This window comes from Zingiber officinale, chromosome 8B (genome assembly GCF_018446385.1).
Source record: "Zingiber officinale cultivar Zhangliang chromosome 8B, Zo_v1.1, whole genome shotgun sequence".
Taxonomy (NCBI): domain Eukaryota; kingdom Viridiplantae; phylum Streptophyta; class Magnoliopsida; order Zingiberales; family Zingiberaceae; genus Zingiber; species Zingiber officinale.
This window is the reverse complement of record NC_056001.1, coordinates 112,976,354-112,998,471: the sequence shown is the minus strand read 5'-3', so window position 1 is coordinate 112,998,471 and position 22,118 is coordinate 112,976,354. Positions and strand designations below refer to the sequence as shown.

General features: G+C 35.1%; 1 protein-coding gene across 4 annotated transcripts in view; it reads left to right on the top strand.

Annotated features, from left to right (window-relative positions):
* Positions 1-22,118, top strand: part of LOC122016979 (D-lactate dehydrogenase [cytochrome], mitochondrial-like) — a 66,461-nt gene that overhangs the window by 21,788 nt on the left and 22,555 nt on the right. For all 4 annotated transcript variants that reach the window (XR_006121240.1, XM_042574424.1, XM_042574425.1 and 1 more), the window contains 6 exons: positions 12,299-12,413; positions 18,376-18,436; positions 18,552-18,588; positions 18,649-18,710; positions 20,314-20,410; positions 21,144-21,218. Coding sequence is in view for 3 of the 4 variants with exons in the window: in XM_042574424.1 (XP_042430358.1) it covers positions 12,299-12,413; positions 18,376-18,436; positions 18,552-18,588; positions 18,649-18,710; positions 20,314-20,410; positions 21,144-21,218 (447 nt within the window). In the remaining variant the exon portion in view is untranslated. The remainder of the gene's footprint in view (positions 1-12,298; positions 12,414-18,375; positions 18,437-18,551; positions 18,589-18,648; positions 18,711-20,313; positions 20,411-21,143; positions 21,219-22,118) is intronic.

Sequence of the window (22,118 nt, the reverse complement as noted above, 5' to 3'; positions counted from 1 at the left end):
TATTAAGTGCGGCAAAATCTCTTTCCAACTCTTTTTCTAGTAAGAGTTGCTCATAAAGATTTTTATAATAAGAGACTTCCTTTTGAAGTCTTTCTATTTCTGTATCACACTAAGAGATATATTTTTGCTGTCCTGCAAAAGTTTATTAGGAAAAAAAGGTGCAGGAGTTGTAGGTGAAACTGGTACCTCTTTACTGAAGTAATAGGGTCCTCATAGATTACAAGAGGTGATAAGACACTTAGGGCAATGTATCCAGACCCTTTTTATTGTTTCCTGCTTGCATCCAGTGCATTTTGTTGGTTGGGGAGGAAAGGTATCACCATTGGACTGCCATTCATGCTGGCATTGATATTGCTCGTCTGTTACCTTCACTTGGGGGCGGTACCCTCTATCGACTTGTCCTAACATAAAAATACTATCAGTTAAGGTGAGGGTTTGTATGAACCTTTGAAGATCTTTAGTATCTTCTTCTCCCTCTAAGATGCTGAAGATTACATCACTCTGAGCCTCGCCTTCCTGGACTGATAGTATGTCACAGTCCTCTGGGATGTCAAGCTGTTCAAACATCGCTACTCTTTTGGAACTTTGCTTGTCGTTAGGGCATTCTCTGGCAAAATGTCCTTCCTGGCCACAGAGATAACATTTGCACTTCTTGTTTTTGATTAAGTGCTTTCTTTTCTCTATTCTGGCGTGGGTATCATGAGGTTTACCCTTGTATGTCTTGCGCTTTCGAATACCGTACTTCTTTTGTCCTTGCCCTTTGCGATATCCGGGTATAGGAATCTGGCTGCAAAAAGATAAATCTTTAAGAGTCCTTTTGAAAGCAGCATCCTTGCATTCTTGTTCAAGGAATTTGTAGACAAATAGAATTCTTGGGATAACGCTGACAATTCATCCTGAATATTTTTCATCAAAAGCGGCCTTAATTATGTTGCCTAAATCCCCAGGCATTTGAACGAGAATTTCTCAGATAATTCAGGTCTGGTATATAGTCTGCCTGTCTTGGATGCAAGTCTTATATAATAATTCATGTATTGTACGATATTTTTAACGTTATCACATCATCGCTTTTCCAGGCTATAATAAGCTTCATCTTGTATAATTGTAGATCCTTGAGTGGGGGGTTTTAGAAGAAAAGATACGTCGCATTTGGGAAATAATATTTTGAGTGCCCCTTCTACCTTCTGTTGCTGATATGAAGGCCTCATATTCAGTGGGGTATGTCATCCTCCATACATATATTTGGGTGATTCCTCAACATAGAAAAGATACAAGTGTTGTTATTCTCCATCAAGAAAATTCTATATCAACAGACATTACTTTCAGTGATGAAGCACCTTCTCTTCATGGGAGTATTCCATATTAGGACATAGGATAAGGATTTCTTGATCGACCTGTTAATACTTTCAATATTTAGGTTAGTATCTAAGTTGATGTAAAATTTTATGTTTAAACCTATGCGTAAAAATGTCAACTCTATCATTAAAACTGTGAGACTTGACAAGCATACTCAAGGAAGATGATGATTCACTGAACTAATGTAAGCCCAAGAATGTAACTAAAATCGTAAGAATGAGTTTGATGTCAAAAATACATTTTAACATTAAGAATAGAGAGAAAAATCGGCAAATTATCGAACCGCATAGGTAAACTTGTCTATTATCCAAATCACGCACATGACTTTGGAAATTACCTATTCTTGTATCTAATACCCGTTTTACCCTCCACATCACGTGCTCGTCCGAAGCAAGGGAAAAAAACTTCATCATGAGCCATCCTGAATCGAGCTACTTTTTCATTTTCTAGTCAAAAAACTCTCGATGACACCGAAGTCATGCTTTATCGGCAAAATTACATAACCCCTAACTCTCTCTCCTATCCTGACATTTATGTCATGTCCTCTTTTCACCATCCGAAGCTCCTACATCATTGGCCCTTTTGCAATTTTGCTTCTTCACCTCCACGACATCTTTGTTGTCTAGCAGTTTCGAAGTCCGGTTCGTATCCTTAATCAACTTCTCTGTTCCTGGAAGCTTCAACGTCTGACTCCTGCTTCACCAACTTCACTACATTAGTGCCTCGTCATTCACAATAGCTCGTCCTTGTTCCGTAGCGTGACCTCTGGATCTAGCTACAAGTTTTGCTTTTCGATTAGTAAACCAGCTACAAAATCACTCATCTAGGACAATGTCGAAGTATCATCATCATCTCTAGGTAATAATTTTTAGATTATAGGATTTTTTTCAACAATTTATGTGTTAGGAAATTTATAGTAATAATTTTTCATTTATTTTAATATCCCTAATTATAATTGAATTTAACTTAGTTTAACTTAATTTTGCTAGTTTTTAGGAAAGTTATGTTATTGAATTTCTTAAGCACTGTCATTTAACTATTTATTTTTTTATAAAAACACATTAATTCAGTACAATCATTAACTAGGAGTATTGTTTACCATTGGTTGGATTTGCATAATCATCTAACATATGCATATTCAGTTGTCATATATGATTTATATTTAACTTTGTTAATATACTATCTAGATGAATTGCCTAAAGCATACTTAATCTAAATAGCGTATTTTATTTTTTATTATGTCATACTTTTTACCTACAATGTGATAATGATCTCTTAATCTAAATATGCTATATTATCTCTAACCTATCCCTTATAGAAGAAAAGTTATATTGGATGAGCAAGTTACGACATTTTATCCCGGGAGAGTTCTTGCCCGACAAACGGACAACATCTCCCCCTTTATGACGATATACGAAACCTGGATACATAACCACACGACTCTACAAGTATAATATCCTACGGCCCACACGGCTAGAACAAAACACAATCACGCTTATGTATATGTAACCCACACGGCTGGAAATAATCACAACCACGCAGTTGTATATGCAGTCCACACGGCTGGAACAGAAATACAGCGGAAGACAATAAGATAAACAACGTAAAACGCAAAATGACTGGGTGCGAGCAGACTCAGTTTACACAATGACCACCAAAATAATTACAAAAGGAGCCATAAGACTAAACAACAAATCCAAGTCGAATTATTACAATGCCAAGTTCATAAATCCAAAATGCAAGTAAAGGAGAACCCAAAACTAGAAACTGTCCCCGGATGTGACGTGGGGGACTAACAGTCACGGCACACTAAGCGACTCACCATCATCTACATGTACTTGAGGAACATAAATGTACAAATAGGGGTGGTGAGTCTGGGTGACTCAATGGGTAATAAACAAGATAGTGCATGGTTAATATAAAACATAGAGATCAAAGCATACCGTCTCAATAAACAAATAAAAACATGATCATATATGACATAATGAATGGGTATACCCAATTTGGATCTAACACATACAGTATAGTGATCAATAAACTCACTAGGGATCAATAACAAATTTTCTTGTAACACTTGAGCAATATAAACGACAGTATATATATGTATGATAAAGAAACATATATGAAGCATGACATCTATATGCAATAATCATATCTCAAGCAAATGCAACAACCACAAGCAAATGCAGATAGTATTTCTGAAAGATGCATCACCCATCATATGCATATGAACATGTATGTGCCACTCCTACACTTTACCCACGGCCGCCACTACATCAGAGTGACCGAACGGGCAGGACTGTGACGACCGCTTGCACCTCCAGCTACCGCTACATCAATGTGGTCGAGATGGGCAAGATGTATAGTAGCTATCTAGCTACATAAAAACGAGGGGTCATTGCATGCACGACTCCAACTACCATTACTAAAAATGACCAAGCGGGTACCACAGGACAAGTTGAACCCAACTCCAGCTACCACTCACCCTAAGTGGCTGATGAGCAGCAAATATGACTAACAACTCTCTCAACTACAAGGGAGACTTTGGTTGTCAGCATGCAGTGTAATGATGGACATGATGTAAATAATCATGATACAGATACAATTATCATCAATGCAGCAACACAATCAATATAATTACCTCTGGTACATGATCCATCTAACACCTACATCTATAGGTATGAGTAAATCCAACATAAGTACCTCCGGTACATGATCTAACTAACACCTAAATCTATAGTTATACGTAAATCTAATAGGTGTCTTCTAAACAACAAATACAGTAAGTAGCAACACCTATAGTACACACCAGATACGTATATATACTACAACATAGTTATAATCATCATGATATGCCCAATAATCACACCAAACACGTGTGCTCATCCAACATAGGTATAATCCACATGATTCCTCCGATAGTACACACTAGACATAACATGCAAATGGACAATCAACATGGTAACTCCTATAGTACATACCAAACATGTGTACACTCACCATCATATGCATAATCAGCATGCTAACTTAGTCAACATGGTATCAATATCTTAGCGTACATACTCTACATGTGTATACTCTACATAGTATAGATATCTAATGCTAAGACTGTAGAAGAAATAACTAGATCATCTCTAAGATTAAGCATGCAAGTATCAAGCATGAATAAATACGAGTAGATTTAAGGGAAATAACCTAATCCATCAATTAAAAATCATGCACTAAATTCAATGAACTATAGAGGCCAAGGAAGAAGTACCCCGCCTTTATTTGTAGATCGTTCCAATCATCTTTAAGTCCAAGAGATTGAATCTAGTTCGAATCCTACCAATACAGGATACAAGGCAAAACTAAGGATATATAATCAATGTATCAACCTGTTAATTAATTAATCAATTTATTAATTAATTAATTGACTTCTTAATTAATCCTTAATCATAGATTCATATAACACTTCAATCCTCATTAATGATTACTTTCAATTCAACCAATACATTGATTAAATTAGAGTTAACCCTTCATTAACCCCAGTTAATCCATCCTCTCTATTAGATTAGGTTTAACCCTCAATTAACCTTAATCATACCATAACCTAATTAGATTAGGTTTATATAGGAATCATCAATTAACCAATCATTTAATCCATGAACTAAATCAACTTCTTAATCATCATGAATCAATTAATTCATTACCAATTGATTAACTCATCCACTATTCCCCATTAATTGAACAACTAAACACCATCAACAGTTAATCAAATCCAATGCAGAAATAAAATCTAACTCTAAAACTCATCCAAATTTGGATGCTCCTCAGTTGACCCACGGTCGAAGAACTTGCTGCTAAAAATCGTGGTCGAAGCTAGGTAGATCTGTTGATCTCCAAATTAAACACCCTAAATCACAATCAACACATTCACATCTGAGCAATAGATCCAATTCTTAATTCACAGCCTTTAAACTAGACAACTTACCCTTAATCAATCCTCGCTTGCAAGTATCTGGCCGGAGGAGGCTCTGGCCGGAAGCTTCTCGTCAGACTAAGAGATGAGGTCCAACATTGGTCCTAGAGGTAGAAGGGTGGCCGGAGGGGAGAATCTGGTGTAAGACCCTTGGCGGCCGGTTAGAGGGGGGGGGGGGGGGGGGGGGGAATAGTCTGCATAAAAATAAGCAAACCTCTCTCGAACTTTTACGGCTTAATAAGAATCAATACTTGCATAAATAATAAAATATTAATTAAAGAAAAGGAAGGGGCACAATAGATTTACTTGGTTACAACTAGGGAGATTATTAATCCAAGGAAGTTGAAGCTGTCAAATTCTCCTTTAGGCAGAGAAGCCTCTTACAATGTTGATAGCTCACAATAACAAAGCTGGAATCAAGTAGAATCAATTACAAGTGTTCTCTTCAACCATTTGGACCAGGGTTGTATTTATATGCCTGGTCGGGACGTCTGAAGGGTTCTAGGCGCTTGGGAGGGGATAAATTTTTATCCCTGTCGCAATGGAACTCTCCACATCGCGTTTCGGATAATTTTCTGCTCCAGGCGCCTGGAGTCCCGGCGCTCGAACCAGCTCCCCCGGATAGGTCCAGGCGTCGCGAACCAAATCGGGGCGCCCCGGACTAGCTCCGGGCGCCCCGGACCAGCTCCGGGAGCTCCGGGCGCCCCGGATCGAAAAAATTAGCTTTTGTTGATTTTTTCGGTCGCGGTCTTCCGCTCCGTTTCCACTCGCCTTGGTCCGGGTCTTTGCTCGCTTGAGTCCAGGTCTTCCTATCCGGCTTAGCTCACTTGAATGATCTCGGCCATTCGGAATAGGGCTCCCCCGAACCCAACTTCCGGCCTTCTCGTCCCTCGGAATCGCCACGTGCTTCCTTCTCGTCTGCTAGCATACTCTTCCTTAGCGCCTCGTCCCTCGGATGTACCAAGCCCGTCAGCTCTCTCCCGTGCCGTCCTCGCTAGCTGCGTCTTTTGCTCGTTTCCTCGAGCAATCTTCCATTTCGGCTTCTCGTCCCTCAGAAACACCAAGGCTCCCTTTTCATCCATCCACGTACTCTTCCACAGCATCTCGTCCCTCGGACGCACCGAACCGGTCGACTCTCTCCTGTGTTGTCCTTCTCGCTCGCTGCGTCTTTTGCTTGACTTCCTGTGCTCCTAAATTCCTGCACACTTAGGCACAGGGGTTAAAAACCAACAGGACCTAACCTGACTTAATTGATCACATCAAAACTATCTTGGGGTACTAACATCTAGTGGCTGTAGCTAGCCACCAATGGCCAAATCCTAGCAGAGTCAACTTCTCAACAAGGAAGGAAATCTGGAGTGAGACCACAGTCATCGACATTGGTCGGCTCGAGTGGAGGGATCCGAGGGTCGGAGCCGTGGCGTGCAGATGCGACGACGGCTAGGGCACGTCTTTTGTGATCATGAACAACTTCCCCAATTGACTAACCTACTGTAGCAATCGATTCGGGACTCTTTTGTGAGCATGTATAGTTTCTCCAATCGATCGATACACAATAACAATCGATTGACACATTCTTTCAACATCTGTCAAATTAAGTCGGTCGTGGACAAAATTAGCTGAAACAATCTCGAATTGACATGGAATCAGGTCTTATATGTTCGGGAAGGTCTCTTGAATTTATTCACGTCCTCAAACATTATTGCGATATAATGTAATGAGAGTAGCAATTTTTTTGAATACGATTAGGGCACGAGAAATGATGTTTGAAGCTCAATATAAATGATACGACGGTGATAATTACTGAAAAACACCATCTGTGAGATCCTTGAGCTTCCCTCTTTTGTTTTGATTTTTGAATTGATAAGGTCTATTAGTAAATTTTGGCCAAAATTGGTTGCTGGACCAAACTTCCTCAGATTGACATGAAACTAGATTCTTTGTGCTTGGCCAGGTCTCCTGAATGTATTCATACATTCAAACATGATTGTGATATACCGTATTGATAGCAGTGATTTTTTTAATACGATTCGAGCGTGAGAAATGATGTTTGAATCTATATTACGATGATAATCATTAAAAACAGAATATTTGAGATCCTTGAGCTTCTATCTTTTTGAAGATATATAATTTTTGATTTTTTGAATTGCTAAAGTCCATGTTTTGACCAAAATCATTGACCAAATGATCTCGAATTGACAATGAATCAGATCCATTGTGCTCGGGTAGGTCTCCTGAATGTATCCATGCTCTTAAACATCATTGCGATACATCGTATTAAGAACAACAATTTTTTTATCATGATTCGGGCATGAGAAATGATGTTTGAATCTCAAAACACCATATTTGAGATCCTTAAGTTTCCATCTTTCTGAAGATATAAAATTTTTGATTTTTTGAATTACTTAGGTCCATGAGCCGATTTTGACTAAAATCGGTTGATGGACTAAATAACCTTTGATTGACATAGAACCGGATCCATTTTGCTCGAGTAGGTCTCCTGTATGTATTCATGCCCTCAAAATCATTGCGATACACCGTATTGAGAGAAATGATTTTTGAACACAATTTTGACACGAGAAATGATGTTTTAAGCTCAATATAAATAATACGACGATGATAATCACTAAAAACATCATATTTGAGATCCTTGAGCTTCTTCCATCTTTCTGAAGATATAAAATTTTTGAATGTTGAATATGGAACTCGATGCATTGTGCTCGGGCATGTCTTCTAAATATATCCATACCCTCAAACATTATTGTGATATACCACAACAGAACACAAACAACATAACACAAGAATTTAGAACAATACCATACATAATTAAACACAATTAATAACGATCCAATATAAGACCAATATAACACAACACAACAATTTAACTCAATCAAATAACAATCCAAGTCGAGAACATTTTAGAACAACACAACAATTAGAACAGCACAACAATTTAACACACTCCAATAACAATCCAATTCAAGAACAATTTAGAACAACACACCAATTTAACACAATCTAGTAACATTTCAAGTCAAGAAAAATTTAGAACAACATAACACAATAATTTAATACAATCCAATAACAATCCAAGTCAAGAACAATTTAAAACAATACAACACAACAATTTTAAATAATTCAATAACAATCTAATACAAGAACACAACAATTTTAAATAATCCAATACAATCCAATATAAGAACAACACAACACAACAATTTAGAATAATAACAATCAATAATAATAAGAATCTAGACTAGCAAATTTTTATACCAAATAAGTAGATGAAGTATCACTTTACAACAAACAAACATACTACATTTGATATACAAGATATACAAACATACTACAACACATCAACAACAAGATTGATGATTCATTTTACTATGAATTTATAAATTTGTCCCTAATGATTGATATTGTAACCTCCACTCAAAATTGAATGTCTTTTTGCGTGTATTTCATATTAATATTGTACAAAAGATGTCTAATATTGCATATCGAAGAAGTAAAATAGTAACAAAAATATAATGACAATGTCAATGAAATTCACTAATAATGTAATAATTTGCTTATGATAAGATTTGTTGCAGACAACCTACTCTACGATTCTTCTAAAGGTTGATAATACTGTAAAGTGTAATCCATCATGCATTTCCCAATCTAGAGACTTGTGAGCATTGTATAGACAACAAAAAAAATCATTAAAAGATATAATAAGTATCATGCTAGAATATAAATTTTAAAGAATTAATACTAATCGGTTCTATAAAATGTTCATCATATTTAGAGTTGTAGAATAACGAATTATAATGGTAGAATGTTTTTGCGTCAGTATCCATGATTATTAAATGATAATGTGCACGATCAATATCTATAGGTATAAAAATATACTTAACTTCGCGATTGATTTGTTTTGATAATTTGATATAAAGTTGTTTCCCATAAATGTTCTTATGATAACTACAAGATTTAATATATAACTATAAATTTATGTAATAATATCACAAACATAATAAGAAATTATTATAGGAAGTCAAATTTTTACCATGAATCTGGTTGAGCAATATATGAATTTATTATACAACCTACTGGACGAGGACGCTTCCTAATGAAATATATGTCAATTACTTCCCCATCTATAAATATATTGCCAAAGACACTTGAAGAAGACATTTATTGTCAATGCATAGTAGTCTTCCATCTCAATTTTTTAAAGATTTCTATCTAGTAGGACACATTTTCTTCTTGTTTTTTTTCTTTGAATCCTTCTTTTTTTAAATTAACCCAAAGCAATGTATTTAACAAAAGAAAAGGTCAAATTAAAGACAATGCAATTAATAACAAACATAAATATTATGGCATAAATGTAAACTTTAACAACCTTCAATCTCATAGTTTTAATTTCCTTCTCTCTCCCATTTATTTTATGGGTTTCTTTTTCATCATCAGTCTATAGTTTTATTCTCTTCTTGCATATCAAAATCATCCTCCCTAGACTTTATCTCCAAGTTACTCCTTTATTCTCCTTTATTTCTCTCCTAGTCCACTTCCTACCTGAGACCAATGCTAACCAATTAGGTGTATCTTTAAGAGTGACCGTTATAGCGACTTTTGTTACGTCTTTTCCTCATCGTTGAAACATAGTCAGGATGAGTATCTTATGCAGGGTGACTGGTTGGATTAGAAAAATCTTCCTTTTTAATATGACAACTAATTCTTGATTAACTTTAACTAAAGTTTCATTCTCGAAAGTAACCTTTTGGATTTGTTTTTGTGAACATCTAGTTTCTTCCTCTTAGTCTATATGAAATCGTGTAGCCGATATCTCACCCCGTTGTGGTGTAGACTCAAATTGAATAAGGAGGGGGTCTCAAGCAAATGAACTTCCTCGGGATAGGGAGAATATCAAAAATAATCTACAAAATCAATAACAATACATAATTAATCAAAAATCTTTAACTATATAGCATATATTTAATATTAGTTGAAATACACATAATAATTACTCGAGTAGGTGAGACTCCTGCTAACTTAACCTTTACTTTAGAATAAGTAGACCTCTCGGTGTTATAATGTTTTTTGCCAATTGAATATGGACATGCTCAAGAAACCAAAGCTTGTGTCATAATTCAATAATTAGATATTATTACGTATTTATGAAATAAATTAACTAACTAATAAAAAATAGTCCTAGTTGATGATTGTACTATATTAATGTGTTTTTACAAATAAAGTTTGATGAAATAGCTAAATGACTGTCCTTAAGAAATTCAATCGTATAATTTTTGTAAAACTAAGTTAATGAGGATATTAAAATAAATGATAAATTATTACTATAAAGTTTCCTAACATATATCTTTCCTAACACATAAATTGCTGGAAAAAAACCTATAATATAAAAATTATTACCTTTGGAGATGATGATGGATGCTTCGACATTGTCATAGATGAGTAATTTTGTTGCTGAATTACGAATCGAAAAGCAGAATTTGTAGCTGGATGGAAGCTTTGTACCAGAGGTCATGCAATGGGACAAAGATGAGCTAATGTGGTGAGACGAGAAGGAGCTAATGCGGTGAAGGTGGTGAAGCCAGAGTTGGACCTTGAAGCTTCTGGGAACAAAGAAGCGTGAAGGATACGAACCAGACTTTGAAACTACTGGAGAACAAAATGTCGGTGGAGGTGAAGAAGCCAAATTGCGGAGGGTCGGTGATGTAGGAGCTTCGAACGGTGAAGCGCTGAAGAGAGCGTGACGGAAACGTCGAGACCAGAGAGAGTTAGGGTTTTGTGATTTTGTCGATGAAGCAGGACTTTAGTGTTGTCAGGAGTTTTTTTTATAGGAAAATGAAAAAGTAGTTCAGTTCGGGATGGCTCAGGGTGTAGTTGTTTTTTTCCCTTGCTTCGGATGAGCACGTGACATGGACGAGGATAAAATGGGCATTAGATACATAAATAGGTAATTTTCAAAGTCACGTACGTGATTTGGGTAATAGACAAGTTTACCTACGCGATTTGGTAATTTGTCGAGAAAAAAATCTACATGTAGGTCCCACCAAGATATAGAAATAATTTGGAAGTTCATATATAGTATGAAAGTTTGATATGAACAAAAGAAATTATCACGAACGTGATTTGATAGAGTTATGATTACCATGGTATATAAATAAGGCCAAGGGGATCCCGTGCTTATTATAGTCTTCTTCAAGAGGAGGAGCCACAATACTCTCAGTATGTGTTGAGGATAAATGATGTGGCTCACTTTAAGCTAGACATTTTTATCTGCCAAGAAAATTATGTTACAAATTTCCTTAATGAGGCAAGACAACATGCAAGCTAGCAAGTAAACCTAAATAAACAGAATGGCAGATAAGGACACTATAGTAGGTTAAGAAATGTATCAATGGTTGGTAGGAAAAACTATTTATCTATCTCATACACAACCAAACATAGTATAAGAGAAGTTCATATTCAAGCAACTTACTGAGTATTACAATATCCCAAAGGAGCACCACGAAAGGGAGTATTCTATTTAAAAAGGAACACCAGGAAAGGTATTGCCTTTCTCTTACAGAATGTGTGATTGTGTTTTTACTCAAATTTCTGTTTGTTCACTTTCTTCTTTACCAATCTAGATTGAGTTTGCGATCTCTATGTTAGTGCTTTACAATTTTTATTTAATTTTGTTGGATTTTCCCCTTGTGGCTTCTCGTTGTGTATGCTTTTTACTCAATTTGGCTGGTTTTTTCTCTTCTTGCTTCTTGTTGTGGGTATGTGTTTGCTCAGGCTTCCTCTTGCATTGATTGGATAGGGATGTCCAGTTAAGTTTTCAAAGTCCTTTACTTGTTATATAGCAACCAGATATCAACTTAAAGATAACCTCCATCCGTTTCACTTCCTTTTAATTTGTTGAAATAAATTGAAATTTTGAACTGTTCTTTACTCTTACTCTGTGTGACCATTTGACAATGTATACCACAGAAAATTAAATCGCCGAATGTTGAGGACATGGATGTAGTCGTTGAGCCAGGGGTTGGATGGATTGAACTGAATGAATATTTAAAACCATTTGGCCTTTTCTTCCCACTTGATCCAGGTTATTTGATTGTTGTTTTCCTACTCATTTCTTAACCGAGAGCATTTATGTTATACCCTACCTTTTTCTCCTGTGAAATGTTTGATTAGTATGATTCTAACAGTATGAAATTCACCTGATTATAGGTGAAAGAACTTAGGGTTACATCTCCTCTCTTCTTGTCTGTCTCCTTTGAATTTTTATTTTGATTCTGCTTTCTGCTTTATGTCTAATATGAATAGAATTACACATGTGACTCAGAAACCTTATTTCGTGAGATAGATGGTAGATCAATGTCAAGCAGTTGTGTAGACACCTCACCTTGCCCTTCCCTCTTTTTTGGGCACTTTAAGCTAGCAAGGATTCCCAGAAGACATTTCAGTTCAGAAACTGAGTTTGGCCCCAAGGGAATCTGAAAGGAAGAATGCTTCAGATGAGCTGAGAAGTGAACTGAGTTCAATTCTGACAAGCTAGATTCAGGATGCACTTTCAAACTTCTTTGCCATATGATATGTTCATGTTTTAACCTCATTAATGCTTTTAGGCATTCTGTCAATGAGTTAAAAATTGGATCATTAAAAAGTTTCACATTGACTTGTTTGTCACAACATACTTTACTACGTTGAGTGCAATCATATCATGTTTAACTTAATTCTACCACTGAAAAGCAGATTTTCTTTTGATGTAGAGGACTAGTAGGGGATGCACATCTATCTTTGTTGATGGAGTTGTATGTACTTACTTTCATAAGTTGTAGAAAAATGAAGGAATAGTACAGGAGTAATTCATCAGTAGATTGAGAAAGAGTTCAGCAAGATTATAGAAAGTGATAAACTTTACCAGTAGTTTTTAATTCATGGTTTAAAAACTCGTACCATACCAAGCAACACGAGCGGATTTCATTGTTTTGCCCGCCGATCGGCATGACACCGACACTAGCACGACCCTGTGAGGCTTCGCACAAAACCCTACTGCTTTGCGGAGGTCCCGTAGTCTCGTGGCCTTGCGGAGGCCTCGCGTGAGGTGATAAACATGCATGTCGTACTATGATTTCAAACTTAAATACTGAACCCCCTATTCTAGTGTAGTATAGGGCAACTCGGATCATTTTGACAATGTAACGGTGAATGATAATCTCTAGATTAAGTTCTAATGTAAATGAGGGTTTTGGTTTCAAGATTCTAACGCTAAAGACAACAAACGGAAAAAAAAATGCAAGTAATAGAAATGAAAATTCAATAAGTAATGCATCCTAATCTAATCTAATCTAATCTACTTGCATCTTGCAATCTAAACAAGTAACAAACATCACTAACATTCAAACGAAACAAGCATTGCAAAAATCAAAGAAAACAATGTAAGAGGATTTAAATCAAACACGTTGCGAGTAAAAGAACTAAATGAAAACTAAGCCCTAAAAGTGGAGCCTCCTCTGATCGGGATGGATGATGTAGGCCAATGCTTGTGGATGAGAAGAGACCAGGAATCCCCATGTTGTCTTCTCCTCTACAAGGGGTGTCTTCGGGTTGTCGGAGATGGCTAATACTATCAAACTCAGAAATCTCAAGAGCTCGCGATGGAGTTGTGCACGGAGTTAGGAATCCCAAAGCTCCAAAGAAGATGGCTCGCTGACCGTGGTTGTGATGGTCAGAGGAATCCCTTCGGCCACAGATGGGCTGTGGAAGTGAAGGAGGTGGGAGATCTCCACACTTTCTTTTCCCCTACAAGTGGTGTGTGCCCTCGGTGAGAACCTTCCCCATCGGGGTGAGATAGCTCGGATGAGATGACTTGCCAGTGATGTTGATGAAGGAGATGGAGTGTAGGTGGTGGAGTTGGTAGCGTCTCTCCTAATCGGGCTGAGGGCTTCATGGATGGAGGATAGAATGGAGGAGGAAGATGGCTTCAAGAAAACAATTCTACCCGGGCCAAAGCTTTTTGCTCCAAGCAATCCAACAACATGTATGTTTTCTTCTATGAATCATTATATATCATTTTTTTTTATTTTTAGATTAGCATTATCCGTTTTTTCCACTCACTATGCATTAAGATGATCTCCCTTTATTATTTATTTATTTTATGTTCTCAAAGTTGTATTTGACTGGTGCAATTAGTCTTACCACATTAAATTAAAAATCTATATGTTCATTTAGTTCACTTGTTTCTAAAATCTTAAATCCTAAAATGTCTTAGGTAGTGTATAAAAAGTCTTAACAAAATTCCTTTATAATCATCATTGGATTAACGATTTAATGAGAAAATTTATTAATAAGGAGATTCTACGACTAGGAGCAACTAAGTTTGCAACTCACTTTCTCCTATTAAAATTGTTGCTTCAGAAAAAAACCAGATTGAACATGTTTACTTCTAAAGTTTGAGAAGCCTCTCAATACTCTAATATTATTGAAGGTAGGGAGGTACAAAAGAAAATTATTATATTTGCTAGATTTTGGAACTATATTGCAAATATTTGTATAATAGTAGAACCCTTATGTCGTTCTACGTAAAATCGATATGGACAAGGAGCCACAAATAGGGAATGTTTACCATCTAATTCATAAAGCAACTATCAACATTATATTGATATAATTGCTACAAGATGGGACAACCAAATGGAAAACATATTCATTGATAAATTTTTTAAATATTGTTATTAATAATTATATATGTTTATTTATTTTAGATTATTATCTTAATTCGACATATCAATACCATTATAATCTTGCCACAAATGAAGATCTATTAGTAGCCCTTAGAAATATAATATTAAGATTATAAAAAAAATAGAGAATTAGCTACCGAGGCAATAATGAAAGTCGATTATTTTGAGATGCATATGGTTCTTTTAGCGATTCTTTTGCATGTCATGCAGACAAAAAATAGATGCAAGTAAATATATAAAAAATTGTTTCTAATTATTATCAATAAATATAAATGCTATTTAAATTTTATTCTTATTTATCTTAAGTGGTGGTTACAATATGATCATCAACGCCAAATTTGAAAAAGATTATAGTACAAATTCTCTCATAGACAACATCTTCAAGTGGTTGCTAAAGAAACTGACCAACTTTTTTCCTTTTTCATACAAAAATACGACATCGTCTTTCTTATTGTCATTTGGATAAGATGGTCTACGTTCATTATAATATGCGTCTTTAACTAAGAGCCATATTAGAAGAACAAAAACATGAAAAACAAGAGTCTAGTGATGTAGACCCATTTGATATTTGGTTTGTCCAAACTGATGATGATCCAATGATGAATTTGTTGAGCGTCGTTGAGGCTGAGAATCCCTTGATCAAACTAGAGATCCACCACGACCATCTCAATTTCTTCCTCAATAGATTGAAAAAATACAAGCTAGAGGAGATGCCAGTGAAGAACATAATAATGAAGCTTTGGACCAAGAACTTTGATTTTCCGAATCGGACATTCTTAAACATCCCAATCCCAAACTCAACCAAGTCTAGATAAAGGCAAAGTAAAACTCTTGCGATTTTTACCATAGAGAAAAGAAAAGTCAAAACCTTATGCTTTTAAGGAAAGGGATCAATTGAGAATTAGTGAAAATTTATTTGATACAATTGATGAGCAAGAACATGAAGATAGAGATCCATTTGATATTTGGTTTGTCCAAACTGATGATGATCCAATGATGAATTTGTTGAGCGTCGTTGAGGCTGAGAATCCCTTGATCAAACTAGAGATCCACCATGACCATCTCAATTTCTTACTCAATAGATTGAAAACATACAAGCTAGAGGAGATGTGAAGAACATAATAATGAAGCTTTGGACCAAGAATTTTGATTTTCCGGATCGGACGTTCTCAAACATCCCAATCCCAAACTCAACCAAAGTCTAGATAAAGGCAAAGTAAAACTCCTGCAATTTTTACTAAAGAGAAAAGAAAAATCGAAACCTTATGCTTTTAAGGAAAGGGATCAATTGATGGGCAAGAACATGAAGATAGTGATGAAACATTGTCACCCAATGTAGTTCGACGAGAAGTTCGAAATGATGATAGTGATATTGATAGTAGTGCAAGTACTCATAGAAGTGGTGATGTATTTGGTGGTTGTAGCACTTATGTTCCCCTATTCTAGCATCGGAGCTTTGGACACGTGAGAAAGAATACACATACAACCCAAGTTGATGATCATGGAGCTAAAATCATTAAGACTCAGTGTCAACGTCGATCTAAGGGTAAAAAACAAAAGGAAGCTCATAATTATCAAGATATGCGGGAGAGTTTAGCTGAGATTGATTCTGATTGAAATTCATCATACTCTCAACCTTCTTATTATAATTTTGATGCATCATATGGTGATCCATCATATCAAAGATCAGAGACGTATGTTTACCCTTATCTTGTGACTATACCAATTCTAATTCTATTGGTGCTCGTTTAAATCCAACTTTCAATTGCCAATTGAGATATGTTGATTGACATGTGAAATTAATATCAATATTGCATATTACAGGATGATTATTTAATCTAGGCGTGGAAAAACTATGGAGTTGATCTAACCAGAATATTGTAAAAACCAATACTTCCACCTGATTGACATTATTCCTTTTGGTATTAGTAAGATAACATATTATGATGTATCAATTTTAATTTAAATTATTGATATATTAATTTTCTTTAAAGAGAAGGGGAGCCTTGACGTAACGGTAAAGTTGTTGCTTTGTGACCAAAAGGGCACGGGTTTGAATCCTGGAAGCAGCCTCTTGCAAAAAGCAGGCCAAGGCTGCATACGATGGATCCTTCCTCGGGACCCCGCATAGCGGGAGTTTCGTGCACCAGGCTGCCCATTAATTTTCTTTAAAGAAAAATATATTTTTTTAATTTTTGCCTAACATTTATATTTAAAAATAAAAAAACAACGGAAATTGTATCGGCACGATACCGAAACTGTATCATTCCGGTCCTAGACCGAAACTCCGATACAACTCAAAACTTTAAACCATAGATTGAATTGGGTTGTGCAAGTTCAAAGATGAGGTTAATGATGTAGTCATGGACAATTTGTTTGGCGACAACCAATTGAATTCAATGATATTATAAGGACCATACAGTTGATAATTCCATTGAAAGAATTCATTGAGTTTGTGGTGGACATTAGAGGTAATGTTGGGATGATGTATCTAATCGAGATGGATTGTTGATTGTTGATTGTGGGATGATTTCTTTGAGGCTGGTTGTCTTGTTCTTTTAAATGGTTGATTATCATGAAGTTGAGTTTTGAGGACATTTAAATGACATTGCAATGTACAGTTAATAATGATGATGCCTGAGTTGATTAATATGTTGACATTATGTTACTTGAGAGTATATTATACAATTGGAAATAGATCGATGATTTAGGTTAACTTTCTTAATTAAGAAGTTTGAATGATGTGGTTGTTTTGAGATTTGAGGTAACTGGTGTGTGTTTGATATTAGTGGAGAAGAGTGACCACAAAAGCAATTGAATTGATTTGAAAAATGTGTGGCTGCGCCTTTTATATAAGTTCCCAACATTGTAACTAATAAACCACATAGCGCAATTTATTTTAACCACGGAGGAAGTGTTAAACAATTGAAGAAAAGTTGAAAGAAGCCCCATGAAGACCTCAGTCAGCTGAGAGGTGCTTGTTACCCAATTGGATGAATTAGTTATGAAAAACTGCTGCAATTTCATGAGGTCCTTAGATAATGGAAAGAAAATCTCAAATGAAGGAACCCCTTTTTCTTACTGAATCCATTTTGTTACTTTGTGATAGGTGGTTTTCTATTTTTTGGCAACTGATTTAGTGCTAGCATGTTGTCTCTAATACTCATGTTCCTTAGCAATTAAGGTTATCTTTTTTTCTTTTCCCTTATCAGACTACCCTATATGAGGAATGAACTCCCTATTATGGTGTTGCAACCTAGATTTACTGTGTGCCACATTATACATGCTTTTCACAGTTAGGCTTGAACACCATTTGACATGTAGGACCTGGGGCTACTATAGGAGGCATGTGTGCCACACGTTGTTCTGGTTCTTTAGCCGTAAGGTATCTCTCTTAAACTTTTGATTAATGGGTATGTGATAGAAAAGTTCACTATGATGGATAACTTGTTTTTTGCAAAGATAATTGTTATTAATTGTGTTCACCAATTTTTGTTCAGGTACGGAACAATGCGTGACAATGTCATCAATCTTCAGGTATAGTTGTTTGTTTTGTAATTTGTTAATCAACTATTCACTGAAGCTTTTATGTTGCAGGTGGTTCTAGGAAATGGTGAGATTATTAAGACTGGTTCACGAGCTCGTAAAAGTGCTGCTGGGTAAGCTATCTTTCGCAAAAAAAGAAAGATACATAACTAAAAGTGTTCATTGTTTTTATTGTTTATCTCTGACAATGGACTTGATAACAGTATTTTATTTATTATTTATGCAATATTTTGTTATACACTTATACTAGTCCATTGCAGGACTGAATCCAAGACATTTTCCAGAAGACAACATTATAACACTTAAACTGAGACATCTAACTCTACGAACTCCCTTGATAATTGATGTGAAAGTTCAACCTTGGTAATTGTACAACCTTGATTGTTGAAGTGTTGTACAAGTAGGAACTTCCAACCAAGGATGTAGATGTTAGGTGTAACTTTGTACATTCTTCATTGTGAAAAAGTTTTACAGTAATGAATAGAAACACTGAATTCTGAAAGGAAGACAAAATGTTAGCTAGGTGTGCCCAACCTCTATAAATCCTTGAAGCCTCACCTATTTATTTTCTTGCTTTTTTTTTTCTTTGTGTCATAGCTTCTGCATTATCGCCTTGCTTGTTTATTTATGCAATTTGATCAAAATGTAAGGAATAGTCCAAGTTGTTCATACAATGATAATAATCAAGTCTTTATCTTATTAAGCAGGCCATCTATATAGATCCTCCTATGTCGTTGAGCTCTGCCCCTATTATATCCTCTAACGTATTTAAATAAATTTTATTCTATTTTATCGTTACTGACCAAGTTTTCTTTGATTTCCCACTTCCTCAATTAATATCCGGATTTGTCATTGTCTCACATTGCCTAACTGGGATATTTATTAGTCGCATAAGTATATGTTTATACTATTTTAAATGTGTTTCTCGGAGTTTCCCTTTAATAGGCGCAACTCCAACTTTCTCTCTAATGTTTTCATATCTTATCTTGACCATCCTTGTACGCCCGCATATCTACCTTAATATCGTCATCTCTGCGACTCTCATCTTCTACTCGCTTCATAGTCCAAGTTATTTATAGAAAAAAAAATCATACAACCTCCTCCAAGTTGTCTAAACACTTTGATTGATTCTAATATTAGAGGAACTATATCTGGAGTTCATTTGTTACCCACTCAAAATCTAGCAACTTCACTTAATTAACAAACCTCTTTAAATTTTCTTTCAGTTTTTTTACTTCATTTGCATTTTTTAATTCAAGCTATTCTATTGGCATGAATCATTCATGAATGAGAATTCAGGTAGTTAGATTTATGTAGAAGTTATGCAGTGAATTGTTAGTATCTTGGATATGATATATCCATCCCTCTGATGTGCCTTCCTCCAAGAGGAGTTGAGGGGGTGGGAAGCTGTTCAACTATTGGCGTCTATGCTGCAGTAACAAACTTACTGTATTCTTGTCTAAGATGCTTGCTTACGGAATTTATTGGTTTTGATTCATGTGTACTGTTATCAAGAAAATCTTGAAATCTCACCTAGAGACGGGAGAATCTATCATGTTCCCTTTCAGTCACTATGCTTTTGCCTCCTTTAAGGTAGATACTTTTTTCTGTAGTTTATATGATTTTTGTGCATGCTTGACATGTAACTAATGCAAATTAAACCAAATATGTGTGCTTTCCAACAAGCTTATGCTATTAACCTAATTTTTATGTCAGGTATGATCTGACTCGTTTGTTGATCGGAAGTGAGGGTACTTTAGGTGTAATAACAGAAATTACTCTGCGGCTTCAAAAACTTCCTCAGCATTCAGTGGTATTTTTCCTTTATCGATTTGATGAATTTTGTCCTTTTAATTGCCATCTGCCAACAGCAGTCTATCATGCTTCCATTGGTTTTTCTTTTCTTTTGAGAATTGTCTTGTTGGCATTATTAATGATATTAAATCTGTACTAATAGATTGAGAATAAGGCGTGTTTACCATGTATCTGTATGTATGCTAAGGTGTGTATTAGTCAGCCTTGATACTTGAGTATGTCTAAGAGCACTTAATCATGTGAGATTAAAGAGAGGATGTATCTGGTATTACTCATTCCTGTTGGTCATAACCTTTCTAGAGGTGATGAACCTACGTTAATACCACAGAAGCCAAGAGGAAGGCTAATCCAATCTGAAAATGTTAAAGAACTTAGTTAGGGTCCCCTTGGATTCTTAAGCACGCCTGAGACGATCCCAGTTAACCATGTGGACCTAAAGGAGGTTTCACATGTTACTATCTTCTCTAGATATACACACAACTATGGAAGACATCAATTACTTACAATGTCTATCTTACTCGGTGACCATGGCACAATTTGTTGAGTATGTCCCTTTGTTATTATCTTCCAGTTCCATTATTAAATTTAATATGCTAATTTCATGAATTCATCCATTCTTTTTCTGATAACATTTCTCCATTTTTCCTATACTCTATCTGGGTACTCATTTCTTGATCTAGTTTGGCATTTTTCTTTCCATCTTTTCCAATAAAATATATTTTCTACTGTAGGTTGCAATGTGTAATTTCAAAACAATCAGAGAAGCTGCTGATGTTGCCATAGCTACAATGCATTCTGGTATTCAGGTAATGCTATTTGTTCTAAATCATCTTTCCTTTATGAAAAAACTATGTATCTCCATATATCAGAATCAACAACTGATAGTGAATGACTTGTGCATCATATATTATCTTAATAGATTATTCTTTTATGTTTTTTTTTTTCTTGTGATCTACTTTGATGTTTGAAGGGGAGCCTTAGCGCAATGGTAAAGTTGTTACTTTGTGATCTAAAAGTCACGGGTTCGAATCCTAGAAACAGCTTCTTGCAAAAAGCAGGGTAAGGTTGTGTACAATGAATCCTTTCCCAGGACATGTATGGCGAGAGCTTCGTGCACCGGGCCAAGGTTTAAAATTTCGACCCGTACCGAGGTTTCGGTCTCAGACCGGAACGATACGGTTTTGGTATTGTATCGTATTGTGCCGATACAGTTTTGGTATTTTTTTATTTATCTATAGTAATTATAAGATAAATATGTTTATGGTGTATATAAAAATAAATTGTAAATTGATTTATTATAAGTTCTCAATTATTGAATAATTTAATATTGTTAGAAAAAATAATTAAAAATAGTTTTATTTAAATAGAATTGATATATCAATAATTTAAATTAAAATGGAACTATCTATAATAATAATAATAAGTATATAAATTAATACAAGATATTATTTTATATTAATAATAATTATATAAATTAATTATTTATTCATTTAATTAATTATTAATTAAATAATATATATTTTAAATAGCAAAAAAATATCAAGTAAAAAAATTTAAAAAAATATCAGAATATAAATATAATTTATTAGAATTCTTTTAAAAAAAATTAGAATTTTTAAAAAAAATTTAGAATTTTTAAATTTTTTTAAAAATTTAAAATAATAAAGAAAATATTAGAATATAAATAAGAATTATTATATTTTTTA